Source organism: Micropterus salmoides, unplaced genomic scaffold (genome assembly GCF_014851395.1).
Source record: "Micropterus salmoides isolate LMB-PRFRI ecotype aquatic unplaced genomic scaffold, ASM1485139v1 Ms_hic_scaffold_3, whole genome shotgun sequence".
Classification (NCBI taxonomy): domain Eukaryota; kingdom Metazoa; phylum Chordata; class Actinopteri; order Centrarchiformes; family Centrarchidae; genus Micropterus; species Micropterus salmoides.
Window position 1 is genome coordinate 32,753,858 of NW_024042261.1, and position 13,932 is coordinate 32,767,789.

General features: G+C 39.1%; 1 protein-coding gene across 2 annotated transcripts; it reads right to left on the reverse strand.

Moving 5' to 3' along the window:
• Window positions 1-3,494: 3,494 nt before the first annotated feature.
• Window positions 3,495-13,166, reverse strand: cep126 (centrosomal protein 126). Of its 2 annotated transcripts, XM_038693962.1 has the most exons (11): window positions 12,831-13,166; window positions 12,454-12,573; window positions 11,104-11,249; window positions 10,890-11,001; window positions 10,643-10,808; window positions 6,344-8,315; window positions 5,296-5,414; window positions 4,858-4,927; window positions 4,389-4,595; window positions 4,201-4,247; window positions 3,495-4,105 (listed from the first exon to the last, which is right to left on the reverse strand). In XM_038693962.1, the coding sequence occupies exons 1-11, from the start codon at window positions 12,863-12,865 to the stop codon at window positions 4,022-4,024; spliced, it is 3,078 nt and encodes a 1,025-aa protein (XP_038549890.1). In that variant the 5' UTR covers window positions 12,866-13,166; the 3' UTR covers window positions 3,495-4,021. The 2 variants fall into 2 exon arrangements, with proteins under 2 accessions (XP_038549890.1, XP_038549891.1); XM_038693963.1 differs by lacking the exon at window positions 3,495-4,105 and having other exon boundaries at window positions 4,201-4,278.
• Window positions 13,167-13,932: the final 766 nt, after the last annotated feature.

Below are 13,932 nucleotides of genomic sequence, written 5' to 3' on the forward strand. Positions count from 1 at the left end.
GGCCAACTACAAGGACCCCTGCTGATCCCTGATTTAATTATGATGTTGAATTGTGGCTAATTTGCCTCCCAAAATGTAGAAATACCAGAATGTTAAGTAAATAGATGAATAAAATCAACATACATGTTTCATAATTTGAAGCTCACTTTAAGATTCCCAACAATGCACAGGCAGGTGAAAAAATTGTTTGTGGAAGCAACATCAAACTGAACACAGAATTCTGCCAAAACAAACAGGTTCTGTATTGCTTCAGGTTTTTTTTTAAATGTATGTGTTTTTAGATACTTAAAAAGTCTCTCAGGATTTATTGCATTGTTACTACTTTTAAAATGTGGTTATTTATTTAGAACACAGGCTAGTGTATGTCTTTATGCTTCTCAGTGTTATGTATAAAATATTATACATTCTGGCTATGGATGATGACAAAACACACATTTTTACAACTCAACGATTGTAACAATAATTCAAAGCCACACTTTCTCTCATCAGTATGTATAAAAGTAGCCTACTATTTTTTTCTCTTTTTTTTCTTTTTTACAGTGCTCATGAAAAGTAGATCCATGCAGTTCCCACAATTGTTATGCTAATGAGGCCCCTCTTCCATTGAGAAATCATTTTGTCAAGATCCACTCTCTTTGGATACAGAGGCTCTGTTTCAACTCTTTTTCCCATACATCCACTGAATGAATCATTATGAAGCCCTATTAAATACCAGCAGACACTGTAAATCCCCGATGAACAGATTAAAGAGCTTCCCTCTGCCAGTTGCGGAAACATGCATTTGTTTGTAAAAAAGATGCACGTCTCACATTTAGTTTGTTCTTTTAGTATATAGGCTACTGTTTATTTTTAATTTAATTTCAAAACTTTGAAACGTTGAAACATTTAAGATGAAACTGTGAAACTGCTTAGAATATGCATGCAACAGGTCCAATATAATAAAATCCTGGTATTATGTCATTCATTGTGGACTTTCACCACGTTTCATTGTATTAATGTCCTGTATCACTATAATATTCCCATAATTGTCCAGGTATTTTTTTATGTGTCCATTATATTATATATCTATATATCTTTTCTTTTTTTTTCATGAATGACACATTCTGTTGACACATGCAGTCAGTCAAGAGATGTCCATTGTCTGGATGAATGTAGTCAATTTTACATCATTGTAAGACCCATTAAAGAGATGGACTCCAGTGTCCCGGCAGCCCTGAGGGGACCACCCACTTGGCAGAGAGTCACTCCTGGTCAGCATCTCTTCATCAAGGCAGTCTCAGTCTCACAAGGGTTTGGTTGGATGCTGCGGAATATCAGGAGAAACCATTTCCTAGGGCCCATTTCACTGAATCAGTCTGATGTCCTGAAAGACAATGCGGCGATACTAGTCCTTTCTATTTAAAACACCTTTGGTCTGGTGTTATTATCAGATATAGTGACGCATGGTGTTGCTAAAGACAGATGGGCAGATGGAAGCTTTAGTGCCCCCTACAGTCTTTAATGCGTGCATACAGTCTATAGATCATAATGAACAAACAGGCAAACTCTCTCTCTCTCTCTCTCACACACACACACACACACACACACACACACACACACAGACTCTCAAGGCAAGGCGAGTTTTTCGTATAGCATATTTCAGCAAGGCAACATAGCAACATAGGTCAATCTAAAAATACCTTTAAGTAGAATTAAAGAGTTAAATAGAAAATAAAAAACAAGATTAAACAGGACAGTAACACACATTACATACACATTTCTGTCTCCATTTCCTTTTTAAAATTTCTTCAAATACTATATCAGCACCATATTAGAAATACATGTTATGTATATTAGCGTTTTTATCATATGTCTTTTTAGTTTTATAAATAAAATCTTGATTTTCTTTCATCTATTGTGTACCTATACTCAATGGATTAAACTTGTTTTGCATTATGCATATATGTCAAATGATGTTGTCTGTGCAATATGCAATCTTGTTGAACATGAGTGTTACCTACTATCCAGTCAGTTTTATCTTTTTACATGCATCCAATTCCGTTTTACAGAAACGGAGCCAGAGCAGACACTCATTCTTTGCATGTTAAATGGACTGTAACAAAACAGGACAAAATACTTTTGAGAATAAGCTTCACAACGGACCAAAGCACAAGCTTGAACTTGCAGCTGTGGAAACGTCTTCCCTTATTTTCAGCACTCTTGCCTTTCTTGTTGAGTTTCTGGGTGTTGTGCTGGTTAAGGCTTAAATGTCATTAAGCACACCATTGTATGCTATAATGACTCTGAACAGAAGTGAAGGTGACCCTGAGTAGTCTGAGTAAATATTTGGTCAGTGCTGTGCAGATTGTTTGCAGATGAACTCTTACTGTACACGATTTTACTGTTTTACTTATATATGCATTCAGATATATTCGCTTGCAGATGCAAGTGAAGTTGGATGAATTGATGAACAGGACATTTTTTACTTTAACATCGTTTTTTTTTTTTTAAATACACACATACACCTTTTTTGAAATTGACTGAAATTCAGTTGATGAAAAGAGAGGTGGCGGCCTGTCTTTTGATTGGACTGGCTGTTTTTTCTAGACACATTTTTGATTCAGCAACACTTTAACACAAGTTAAATATCAGAATTGACATTGTCAGTGTTTTTCCTCTCTAATCACCATATGACCATTGCTTTAGAAGTGATGTCGATGTCCCCTCCTCAAATAACCACTTTGGGCAGCTTTTGTCCCTTGTATTACAGAATGTCTTTGCACACAACTCACAACAGGACTTCTGCTGCTGCAGGCATCATCATACACCAAGGTGAGCATATTTTCTGTATATGTGTCTGTTCTCAGTTATGGTGTATGATAACAAGGAGTGACTCTACATGGCAGTGAGACTCCAGTCATGTCATTGTTTATAGCCCCTTGTTGTAACACTAAAGAATGTATCCATGCACAGAACCAGAAACCTGCAGTTAAACAAAAAATTCCATCACCGATAGAAGTCTGACTCATTTAAATGAGCTTGGGTTTCCTCCACCTCTTGGAGCAAGTCCTAGCAGGCTGACTGAAGGGCAAAACCAGACATGCTGCTGAAGGAGGGGCAACTGAATTCACATCAATAATCCCTGCAGCTATTTTTTGGCAAGGGAGATAAAGAACCATTTATTTAATAATGATAAGTAAAATCAAATAAATATGGCATTTTGTCTACTGACGTTACTAAATAAAATAGGACATAAAGCAAGAGTAAAGTTCACGGTAGATGCAAACAAAAGGCTGGAAGCCCTCTGGCAGAGGCTCACCTTGTTGAGCCAGTAGGTTGAGTCTACAGCACAAGACATAATCGTCCTTTCTACAACCATCAAAGAAAGACAAACACACCTTCAACGTTGCAACACTTCTCTGTATAAACCATTTCCGGTCCTCAGTCCATTTACTGACTATGATATGCATCATTGAGGAAATACTAACACTGCCAAACACACCGCACTCAGTGAGTTTATCAGTACATTGATATCAAGCTTTATTCAGTTCATGTCAATATGGTCTCAAAATAGTTCCCCTCAAATATAGTTTTTAATACATAAAATAAATACAGAATGAGAAATCTTTTAAAATAAAAAAAGAATCTTATAAAAATCTACAGTGTATTTTTGCAATTGTTTCTGGTCATGTGTCAATTACAAGAAGAAGGGCCATTTTTCATTTGTGAAATTAAAACAAAGTCGATATAAATTTCTAATAATTTGTTATCTTAGTAATACGTGGCTCAACAAAAGCTAAAAGAAGCTATTTTTTGTATTCTTGTCCATGCAGATGAATTCAAAAGTATTTCCAACTTAACAACTTAAAAATTTAGTTAGGCCTGACTGTCTCCACAGTCGATTGCTTCTGATCTCTTAGATCTTGAAGTTACTCCAGTGGGCATATTTAGTTTTACAGGGTAAGAAAGTGGTTGGTTATACAGTATGACACAGGGATTGTGCACTGATGGGAGAGACCGCTGTGGACCACACATACTTCAGTCAAAATTTCTTCTGGTATCGAGAGCGGTTGTTAGCTGAGGATGCACGGTGCTTGTGATGGTTTGTGACTTTCACTTCCCTTGTCTGAAAACAGTGAAAGAAGGTAAGTACTAAAAAATGTTCAAACGGCACCTCATGTGTTGAGGCAAGCAACAGATCCCTTAAAAATTCATACTTACAGAGGGTGCACGCGTGCCAGTATAACCACCAACATGTTCCCGTACACCTACAAATAGTAACAGGTAGGATTGGTTCTCCTGCATTGGAATGACAAAATCTTAATACTTTCGTGTTATATTCAGATCACAACAAGTTGATCAGCTCTGGCCTAATGCAAATAGCCTTTTGTTTGTGGAAAAGTGCTCACAGTACAGCTGGTGGTTGAGTCTGTCCAGGGATAGGAGGATTTTCTGCTCTTCCAAGGAAATGGTGGTGTGTGCCCGCTGTTGGCTGCGCTGTTGCACCGTTCCAGTCCTCTGTGTTTGAGCTGTATCCATGGCAGCCACAATATCCCTTTCTTCCAGTAGGCCTTCATGTACTTCAGCCAGGTGTATCTGTGCTGTACTCTGCAAACCTGAGAGCACAGGAAAAGCGTGCAGTTGTCTGTCAAAATTCGTAAGGCCTCAACGTTGTATTGCATTGAGAATGGGATAACTCCTTAGAGCTTTTTGGTTAGGGTTAGTTACTTTGGGTTATTTTTGGTTATACATTAAAGAAAATAGATGCAGGAGAGAAGTCTTATGACATGTTAAACTTTTTTGCAGTAATGCTGATTACAGAACTTACATGTTTGCTTTCACAGAAACCTAAAGACAGACAAACAGTAACCACAATACCTTCATCTGTAAAGGCCATGTCATAAGTACTGGAAAACGGTCTGACTGGCTCTGTGGTTTTTTTTGTTGGCTACACAAAACAAACAAAAACACATGTTAGCTGGATGAAGGTCTTAGGTGAACCTTTAATAAAATTTATGTAGCCAATAGTACACTGCAAAAATTCTCGGTGATAGGCATAAAGCACAATAACAGGTAGAGCAAGTTGTAAACAAAAACATTATGCTTCAATGCATTCACACTGACAACTCAAGTCCATCTGGAAAGTCTTGCCTTGGGAAGAATAAATCGTGGCGTCTAGTTAGATTTACCATCATTAAGGACAGATCTTGAAAGGGACTGCAAAACTGATTCAACAAGTTCAAACACACGCCCATTAACTGATCTTTAGCAATTATTCTTACTCTTTCTCCCCACAGGGCCGCTGCATGCATGTACCTGAGAAGGCTGAGGAAACCGTCTGTTCCCTGAGCCAGGAGGCTGTCGGCTTTGCTCCACGCATTGTTTCCTCACAACACGCCCACTCTCCGGGGCCTGTCTTCTGAGGATGGGTTTTTCTGAAAGAAGTCATTAAAATAATACAAAAATCATAACTACATAAACATACATGACAATGTTAACCACTATGTGGTGAGCCCAGGCCCCTGTGGTCCTAGGAGGATACATAACAAAATTGTTTCCATCTTTAGGCCTGCACAAATGTATTCTCAGAAGCTTAAATTAAGTAATTACATGAAAAGTAGATTCTTAATCATTTTCTCTGATGAATGGAAAATGTGGTCTAAAGCCAACATTTGAATTGAACTCCTGTGACAGCTTTGACTCGGCTGATAAGTCTATAACTGTTGATGGCAACATGGGGCAGATTGGCACGGGATTGAGGCAAGGCAGACAACAGGTCATTGTGAGGCAGGAAGTTTTTAGAGTCAACTAGGTCCACTTTATCAGATATTACTGGCTTCCGTTTCTCAAGATCAGTAATCAAGATTTTAACTTCACTGTCTTTTCAATATTAAAACATGAGATGACCCAAAAAGAACAGTATGTTATTATAGGGATCAATTTTAATAAATGTGTAAAAAAGCGAATAATGATAAACACTAACTGCCAAAGAAGACACAGCATGTTGATGCAAATTACGAAAAATAGTTTTTCAGTGAAAATATGTCTCTTGGGAATCTTATACAACTTTGCAAATTAGCAGTCACACAAACATCATGAAGCTCATTCACTGCATGTGAGGACAGATAAAAGTACAGATTCAAAGAATCACTAGGATTGTAATTATGTGTTAAGGATAAAGCATAAAAGGGCTACAGTCCTGCAGCCGGTTTTCACAAGTGAACTTGAAATTTGAAGTTTGATAGCTAATGTTTAGAAACAAAGGGGCTCAAGAGAAACTGCATGGAAATTTAAATTACACATCCCTGCACATAGAAACCAAGCTTAAGCTGTGCGAGGGACGGTCAGCCAAAATTTACATTACCATCCTTGGTGGCTAAGGCACTGCGGACACCGTGCCAGAGCTGTGAGATCTCCTGATCTGTGGGAGTGCAATCTAAACAGAGGCTTTTTTCATCATAAACCATCCCTCTTCTTTTACTGCAGCCCTGAGGTTCCTGATGACCTGAGCTGGGCGTGCCCTTCTTGAGCTCCTCTGACACGGGGCAGGTACACGAGGGTGGCAGTGGTGTGTACAAAACAGAACTATCTGTTCTGATTACATGATGTGTGTAAGGTGAGAAAAAGCCTTCTGCGTTGTCCTTGAGCAGGACCTGCTCCAGAGTTTGTTTACAGTTGACACTTGCATGATCCATGCCATATGGAGTCTTAGTGATGTGCGGGGTCTTTTCTTCCACGGATTCCATCCTGGGAGGTGGGCGGGGCACCATGATCTTCCCTTGGGCTTTGGCAATCTGACTCACCTCAGTGGCAGATTGAGGTCGTATGACAGTGCCCTTTCTAGCCCGCGAGGAAACAGGACCCCCTCCAGCTTTGGCAGAGCGGTCTCTCCAAGGGACCTTCGGGCCACCAGTCCTGGTACTGCTCCCTGGTGCTTTGACCTCGTCTGCTTGTTCTTGGGGCAAGCTGACTTGAACCCCAACATCTGCCCACGCTTGCTTTGTAAAGTGATAACCAGTGGAGGCTGGAGGGGTCATGCTGGGTCCAGGCTTGGAAGCCCCAGAGACTGTAGTAAGACTTAGCTGGTGGTCCTCTGAGTTGTTATTTAACTGAGAAATTATGGAAGACTTGCCTTTCATCTGTTTCATTATGTTTTGTTCTTTGTCCTCTTTTTCCATGTGTACCTCATCAAACCAACGCAGCTTCTTTTTGACAGTGTTGTTGCTCTCCACATCCTTAGTCTTTTCCCTAGTCAATTCAACACTATCTCTGATCGCTAAAGCTACTTGTTTTGCAAAGATTAAATGTCCTGAGTCATACACACATGTGGTATCTCCGGACATATATTTGGACTGCTTTTTAAGGATTCCTTTAATGAATCTGACTTCACATACTGAATGAGATGTCCCCAGTGAAATAGGCAATTTTTGTACTTCCTCCACAGGACACTTAAGGCACTTAAGAGTGTCTGATTGAATGTTAGACAAGCATGGGTGTTGCAGCGATGTTGTATTAATGGGCTTCTCAGTGTTGGGCTCTGACTTTGAAACCTTATTGAGGTTGTTTATGGAAGCACTAGTCTCTTTCTGGGATGACAGATAGTGGTTTTCTTTTCCTGTTTGCTGAAGAGTTCCTTCTCGCGGGGTATTATCTGTTGTGCTATCGTTCAAGAAAATATTTGGCTTTGGGGGAGCCCCAAACAAAACTTCTTTGCTGTTGCCATTTTTGACAGGAAAAAGAATTTCTGTAGCTGATGGATGTTTTAATTTTTTGTCATCATGGGCCGTCTGCTGCCTGAGATCCAACAAAGCCTCTTGTTTCGGATATGAAGACTGAAGTGCACTGTTGCTGGGAACAACTCTATTTGTAACAATGATGTTGTCATTGGGACTGTTTTGCAGGGAGTGTACCTCAAAGTGCTCTGGGTCTGCACTAATAATTTCACAAAGACTTAATTGGTTGCAGTTGTGCAGAGCAGGCTGGACCTCTGTTTTAGGTGTTTTCTCAACAGATGTGAACACCCAAGGAGCTTTAGAAACATGCATCTTATTATCAGGCCTTTCAGAGTCCTCTTGTTTTTTCTGCTTTGATTCATGTTGTTTTCTTGATTGGGGTAAGTTATCAGCACAACACATCATCGCTGAGAAAGAAGTTAAGTCTGATGCTGGACACAAATCATTTTGCTTTCTCAGGTCTGGATGGGGATTTTCTGAGTCAAGCAAGAATGGTGAATAGGAAGACTGTAGATTTTTTGTGCTGTGGTTGGGGTCCTCATTTTCCAAACTGTCCTTACTTGAAAGGCTTTCAGAATTACAGCAATCAGACAGGTAGCTGTCCTGAAATATGGAAGCAAAAGAGAGGCGATGATCAGAGAATAATATGACTTACATTTTCCTTATACAGTATATCTAGAAGAAATAAAGAAACAAGAAATTGAGGGCTAGAAAGTGAAGTTTACCCTGGTGATGCTAAGGCACATCTTAATAGGCAATTTCAAGATTACAGCTTATCTCTTTAATGTTGTAATTTTTCCTCACCAGCCCTTGCATCTCACGGAGTAAAAGAATTTGGCAGTTTAATTTTCCCTATTTTATTTCTCAAAGGTGATGTGGACAGTATCAAATCTAAATTTTGCCTTTCTTTCACTTCACTTTTCAATGATTGTTAGCACACCTAAACCTGGCAACATAATTTAAGCTCATGATGAATATCTTCTGAAACAAAAAAGCAATTGAAAGTGCTGTATGTTGCATGTGTAAATACATTGTTGCTACCTAGGTAAATAGACCTGGAAAACCACCCTGATCAATCACAGGGTTCAAATTTTGGTCTACTTGGTGGCCATTAGATCCCACATCGCTTTCTTGTGTCATTTTAAATCAGGTGTGCATGTTCATGTACATGAGGTGACATCTCATTAGCCAACTTCTTTTTTTTTCTAAAATAACCACAGTGAATGATACAGGGAGTACAATTGCATAAACTTGACATATCTGTGAACAACGTTTGGTGTTAATTCCCTCCTCTTAGATCAATATGCATGTATTATGCACAGGTCAGATCTGAAAGGGGCATTGTACCAATATTCCAGTAAGAAATTGGTGGTGGTTAAGGTTCTGACAGCCAAGAGGGGTATTCCTGGTATGGGAAAGAGCTCATGTCACAATGCCGCCCCCTAGAGGTCTGCTTGTGTATGATGAGATACAAAAACAGGCATTTGAAGTGCCTGATTTCTGAATCACTGGGGGGAAAAAACTAGCTATGCTAATATGTGCAGTGATTAAGATAATCAATGCACTCATTCCATCAACATACTTTTCTTCACACATTACATTGGAGACATTAATATTTAGACCCCAGCTTTCACCCTTAAACACGTAAATGTATACTATAAACGCGTACCCAGATCCAATATATAATCCTGTAGTGTGTGTGTAGTGCATCTGTTTTTTTAAACAACAGATATATTTTTGATTAGTTGATTGCAGTAAAAGTGAAATTTCTGAATATAAAGTATTTAAAATAGTTCCTGACAAACTACTCAAATGCAGTTACTACTCCTAGAATTTGGTGTGACAGCGTGTCTACATGTTACGGACAGACACGACTGGCTGACCACATAAATACAGTTTGCTTAAAATTTCAAATGACAGGAAATTAAGTGTCAGCTTCAGATTTCATTCCAGCTACTACTTAAACTTTCTTGACATATCTCTCATCTGACCATGTTCATGGTTATTTTAAGATAGGAACAGTCAGACTTCTCTTCCCACAAGCTGACTCTGCTCTCATCCTTAACAACTTTTGGCCAATTTATAAACTTCTAAATTTTAAGAAGATGGTAGCCAAGCAAGTGTTTAACATCATCAATAATAAAATCTGCTTGATAATAAAGGTCTAGTTTTCAAGCAGGTGATAGCACAGAGACTCTTCTAAAAAATCTTTTAGCAGTAGACAGTGGTCACTCAACTGACATACAGTATTACTGTCTTATGGGTTTGTGTATGCGTGTGAAGAGACAAAGCATCTTATAACATAAAGCAGCCCTATACAAAAAAGGGGAGGGATGAAATGAGAATACCAGCCAAACATTTCATGTGTTTGGGTTCTGTTGTGTATTTCCTCTTTTATTATGGTTGAATCCTTCCTCACGTCTTTGTTAACTTCGCTTCCTAACTTTGTGTTTTTCCGCTCCGTGTATTAGGTTTTTCCTTGTGTCATTCATTCATTCTGTCCTGTTTTACTTTGTTACTCATCTCCTCTTGTTTCAGACCACCTCACTTCCTGCCATTGTGTGATTGTCTGCCCTGACCTGATTCCTCTCACTTGTGTCATTACCCTCACTCTTTGCTAGTTCACCAATGTCGTTTGACCTTTATTCCAGCCTTCTTCTTGCGTTAGTTTCCCAGTGTTTTTGGATGATCTGTGTTTCCCTTGGACCTCTGCTATTTTGTTGGACTTGGATTCTTGTACTCTGTTTGTGTTTTGTTTGTTTGCCTGTGCTGGACTATTAAGATTTATTAAGCTATTATTAAATCTTTGAATCTCTACTCTGCCTCCAGTGTCTGCAATTGGGTCCTATCCCTTTTGTTCCTGTGTTCCACGCTTATTATTGCGACAAACATTTTGTTTCCGGCAAATTCAAATGTCATAAACAACATACCTGTGGACTGTGATCTTGTTGTTTCTCTTGTGTTTCTTTGGTTTGTTGACTGCTCTTGAAGCAAGTCATGCTCTGCTCCTGAAGCAATTTCGTGTAGGCCTCAACAGCAGAGAGTGCTTGGTGGTGGGAGTTTCTGGAGGGAGGCTTAGGAGAGGGAGTGCAGCTCCTTTTATGAGAAAACAGAAAAATCTCTTTTCAGCATGTAGGACATGTGAGAATGATACGATTATTAATCTGACTTTTTCACCTGCTAATGTTAGAGTTGCTGGACAAGAAACAGGACTGCTGAGCGTATGAATTTAAGGTGCCTTGAATTTGACTGAGTGCGTCTTCAATATTCCGTACATTTCGTCTTAAACCTAAAATACCATAAAAGAAAACATACAATAAATTGAAATGTATTAAGACTGTTGTGTGTGATTTCTCAGTTCTAAGAGGCATATGAAAGATACATCACTAACATTGTCTGTATCTCTGAGAAGGAGGTAGATGGGCTCTTTGGAAGCGCTCAGTTGCATTCTGCACTCGCTGCCTGCGTTGCTGTAGGATGTTCTCTCTGAGCCGTTGCTCCTGCACGTCCCACTGCTTCCGTTTTTCCTCCAAAGCCCTGAGCCATGAACAAAGAGCAGAGCATGAACCTGAGGCACATTTTAACTGATTAAATGTTGACTGGCCATGTTTTAGATAAAGAAACCTGAGTCAGTTGCTCAAGATATTTTTTCAACAGTCATTAATAAATTAGAGCTACCACTCACTACTGGTTTCACAGAGGAAGCCAATAACTACATCAACTGGATTAATCAAGTTCAGCATTAATGTTTTTTTTCTTTGAATAGGTTAAAATGGTGTGGTAATCAATGTCAACAAAAATAATGTGCATACATTTTTTTAAAACAGTGTCTACAGCTACAAAAAGTAGCTCAAGCTTTTAGTTAATATTATTGTTCTATTCAAAATAAACAGAATCTTTATTATCTAATCATTTGTATGTGTTTTTATTTATAAATGTGTCTTATTGGTGCTGCAAAGTTTGGAATTCCAACATTTTGAATAATATGGAATTAAATTTGAGACCAATAAGGCAAACACAATCATGCACCATGAAGAGGTGTGACATTAGTTCTTATAATTTGAATATGCAAACTTACCTACGTAATTAATTACTCTGCCTTGTTTACACTGGCATGAAAGGAAGCAAGCAAATATTGGAATTGCTTTACAATATCTATTAGGTTTAATGGTCACCTGCCTCTGTAAAACCTAAACCCTGTCTCTGTTATTACACAATAAATCTGACCTCCACCTACAACTATCGTATTGTATCAATAATCTCCAGGATCTTAGTTTAAAAACAGGAACACTCACTTTCTGACTCGACTGATAACAATGAAAACACACATTTAGAAGGCTATTAATATATGCAAAGGCTTTGGGCCTCATATTGTGCTGCACTTTGCAGCTTTAGTTGTTTAGAGGGGTGGCACCCACAGTTAACTGTTGGCCCACAGTTAACCTCTTGAACAACAGATCTATTTCCAGGTCTAGACTCCAAAATTCTGTCAACACAATCCATCCAGTTGCTAAGCCCAGGACAGAACCATGAGCTGCCTTTCCAGGAGGGAGATACTATACACCAGCAAAGCAGCATGTACTTCCAGGAATAAACAGAAGATGCTTTCAATTTACAAAGAACTGACTCTCTGGCAGGTGTGGGCTGCAGAATGCAGACAGCAGGTTGAACTGAGATGACACAGGACTATTAGTGATAAAATAAAAACAGCAGTGCATAATTATTAGACACCAAAACTGACTTCCTGCGTCGGTTGGTTTCCAGAGAGAACTTGCGAGCTCGGACTCTGCATAACTTCTGCTCTTCAACCAAAAATTGTCTCTCATCTTCGAGGCGTCCATCAGCTCCCAGCCTCGAACTTCTGGAAGTGAGCAGCTAAGGAGAACATTTGTATGACTGTGTAGACAGTCTATGTGTCACCTAAATGCAAAAAATGAAAAACGGTTTAACGTTATTAACTTATAACTTATACATGGTAAGTTATAGGTTTAGTCATTATTCACAGTGTCAGTGGAACAGCTTCTCTGTATTTTTTCACTTTATAGCAGGTGTTTAGACTTGTAGGTTAACACACTTTTCTAGAATAATAAAGGATAAATAACTAAACAAATAGGATACGAGTGGTAGAAGAAGTTGTCCTGAAGAACTTGCATCCTCCCAGGCTGCTGATCCTTGCTGAGACCGGGCAGACATGCAGGTTCAACGCCCAGCACAGCTGCTAACTTAGCTTGTTGGGTGTTTTTTTAGCTAACTTAACGTGAGCCGTACTCGGTTCTAACTCATTCAACCATTTTCGGCGAAATGTTCGAATCAACATCGCAGCAACTTCTCCTTAAGAATGACAACATATTTGGTCGTTGTAGAAAGTAAGAAATAACCCGGGTAAGTTGTCACTTTTCTAGGTGAGTCTGTCCGTGATAGCAACCGAAGAAGCAGTTCCTTGACGACAGGGACCGTTGTGGTTATACCCGCCATGTCCAGCAGAGGGCTCAATACATGCATGTAGCCTTCAGGTACACCTGAAAGTGTCGTATTATACACTAACTTTATTAGGTACACTTTGTTCAATTGCTTTTCAACACAAATAGGTAATCAGCCAATCACATGGCAGCAACTCCGTGCATTTAAGCTTGTAGACGTGGTCAAGACAACTTGCTGAAGTTCAAACCGAGCATCAGAATGGGGAAGAAAGGGGTTTTGAGTGACTTTGAATTGTTGCTGACTATGTCCATGCCTTTAAGACCGCAGTGTACCCGTCTTCTGATGGCTACTTCCAGCAGCACCATGTCACAAAGTTCAAATCATCGCTAAATGATTTCTTCAACATGACAATGAGCTTCACAGTCACCAGATCTCAAATCTGCAGCAACTGCGTATGCTCTCATGTCAGTATGGACCGAAGTCTCTGAGAAATGTTTCCATCACCTTGTTGAAAGTATGCCACGAAGAATTATGGCAGTACTTTACCTAACAAAATACTGGCCACCTTCTTTTTTTCTTTTTTTTTTTTTTAAGAAAATCAATTGTAGCCTTTCACAAAGTGATTTTAAAATGATGATCAAATTATGTTTTCATGGATTTCAGGGCATTAACATAAAATTAAGCATTTTGGGTTTTTTTTTGTTTTGGGAGACCTGACAGATTGTAGCCTATTCAAAATATTTAACAATGGACATAGGCTACATACCTTCAGGTGCAGATGTAGGCCTAACACAGTAAA

Bases quoted from the DNA above. Each gene is read 5' to 3' on its own strand.
- cep126 (XM_038693962.1), bottom strand. From the start codon at position 12,865: ATGCAAGTTCTTCAGGACAACTTCTTCTACCACTC. The intron at 11,250-12,453 runs GTCAGTTTTGGT...TTCATGGCTCAG, and splicing joins GAAACCAACCGACGCAGGAA to GGCTTTGGAGGAAAAACGGA. The intron at 5,415-6,343 runs GTAATGTAAATT...GACTTCTTTCAG, and splicing joins TGCCTTAGCCACCAAGGATG to AAAAACCCATCCTCAGAAGA.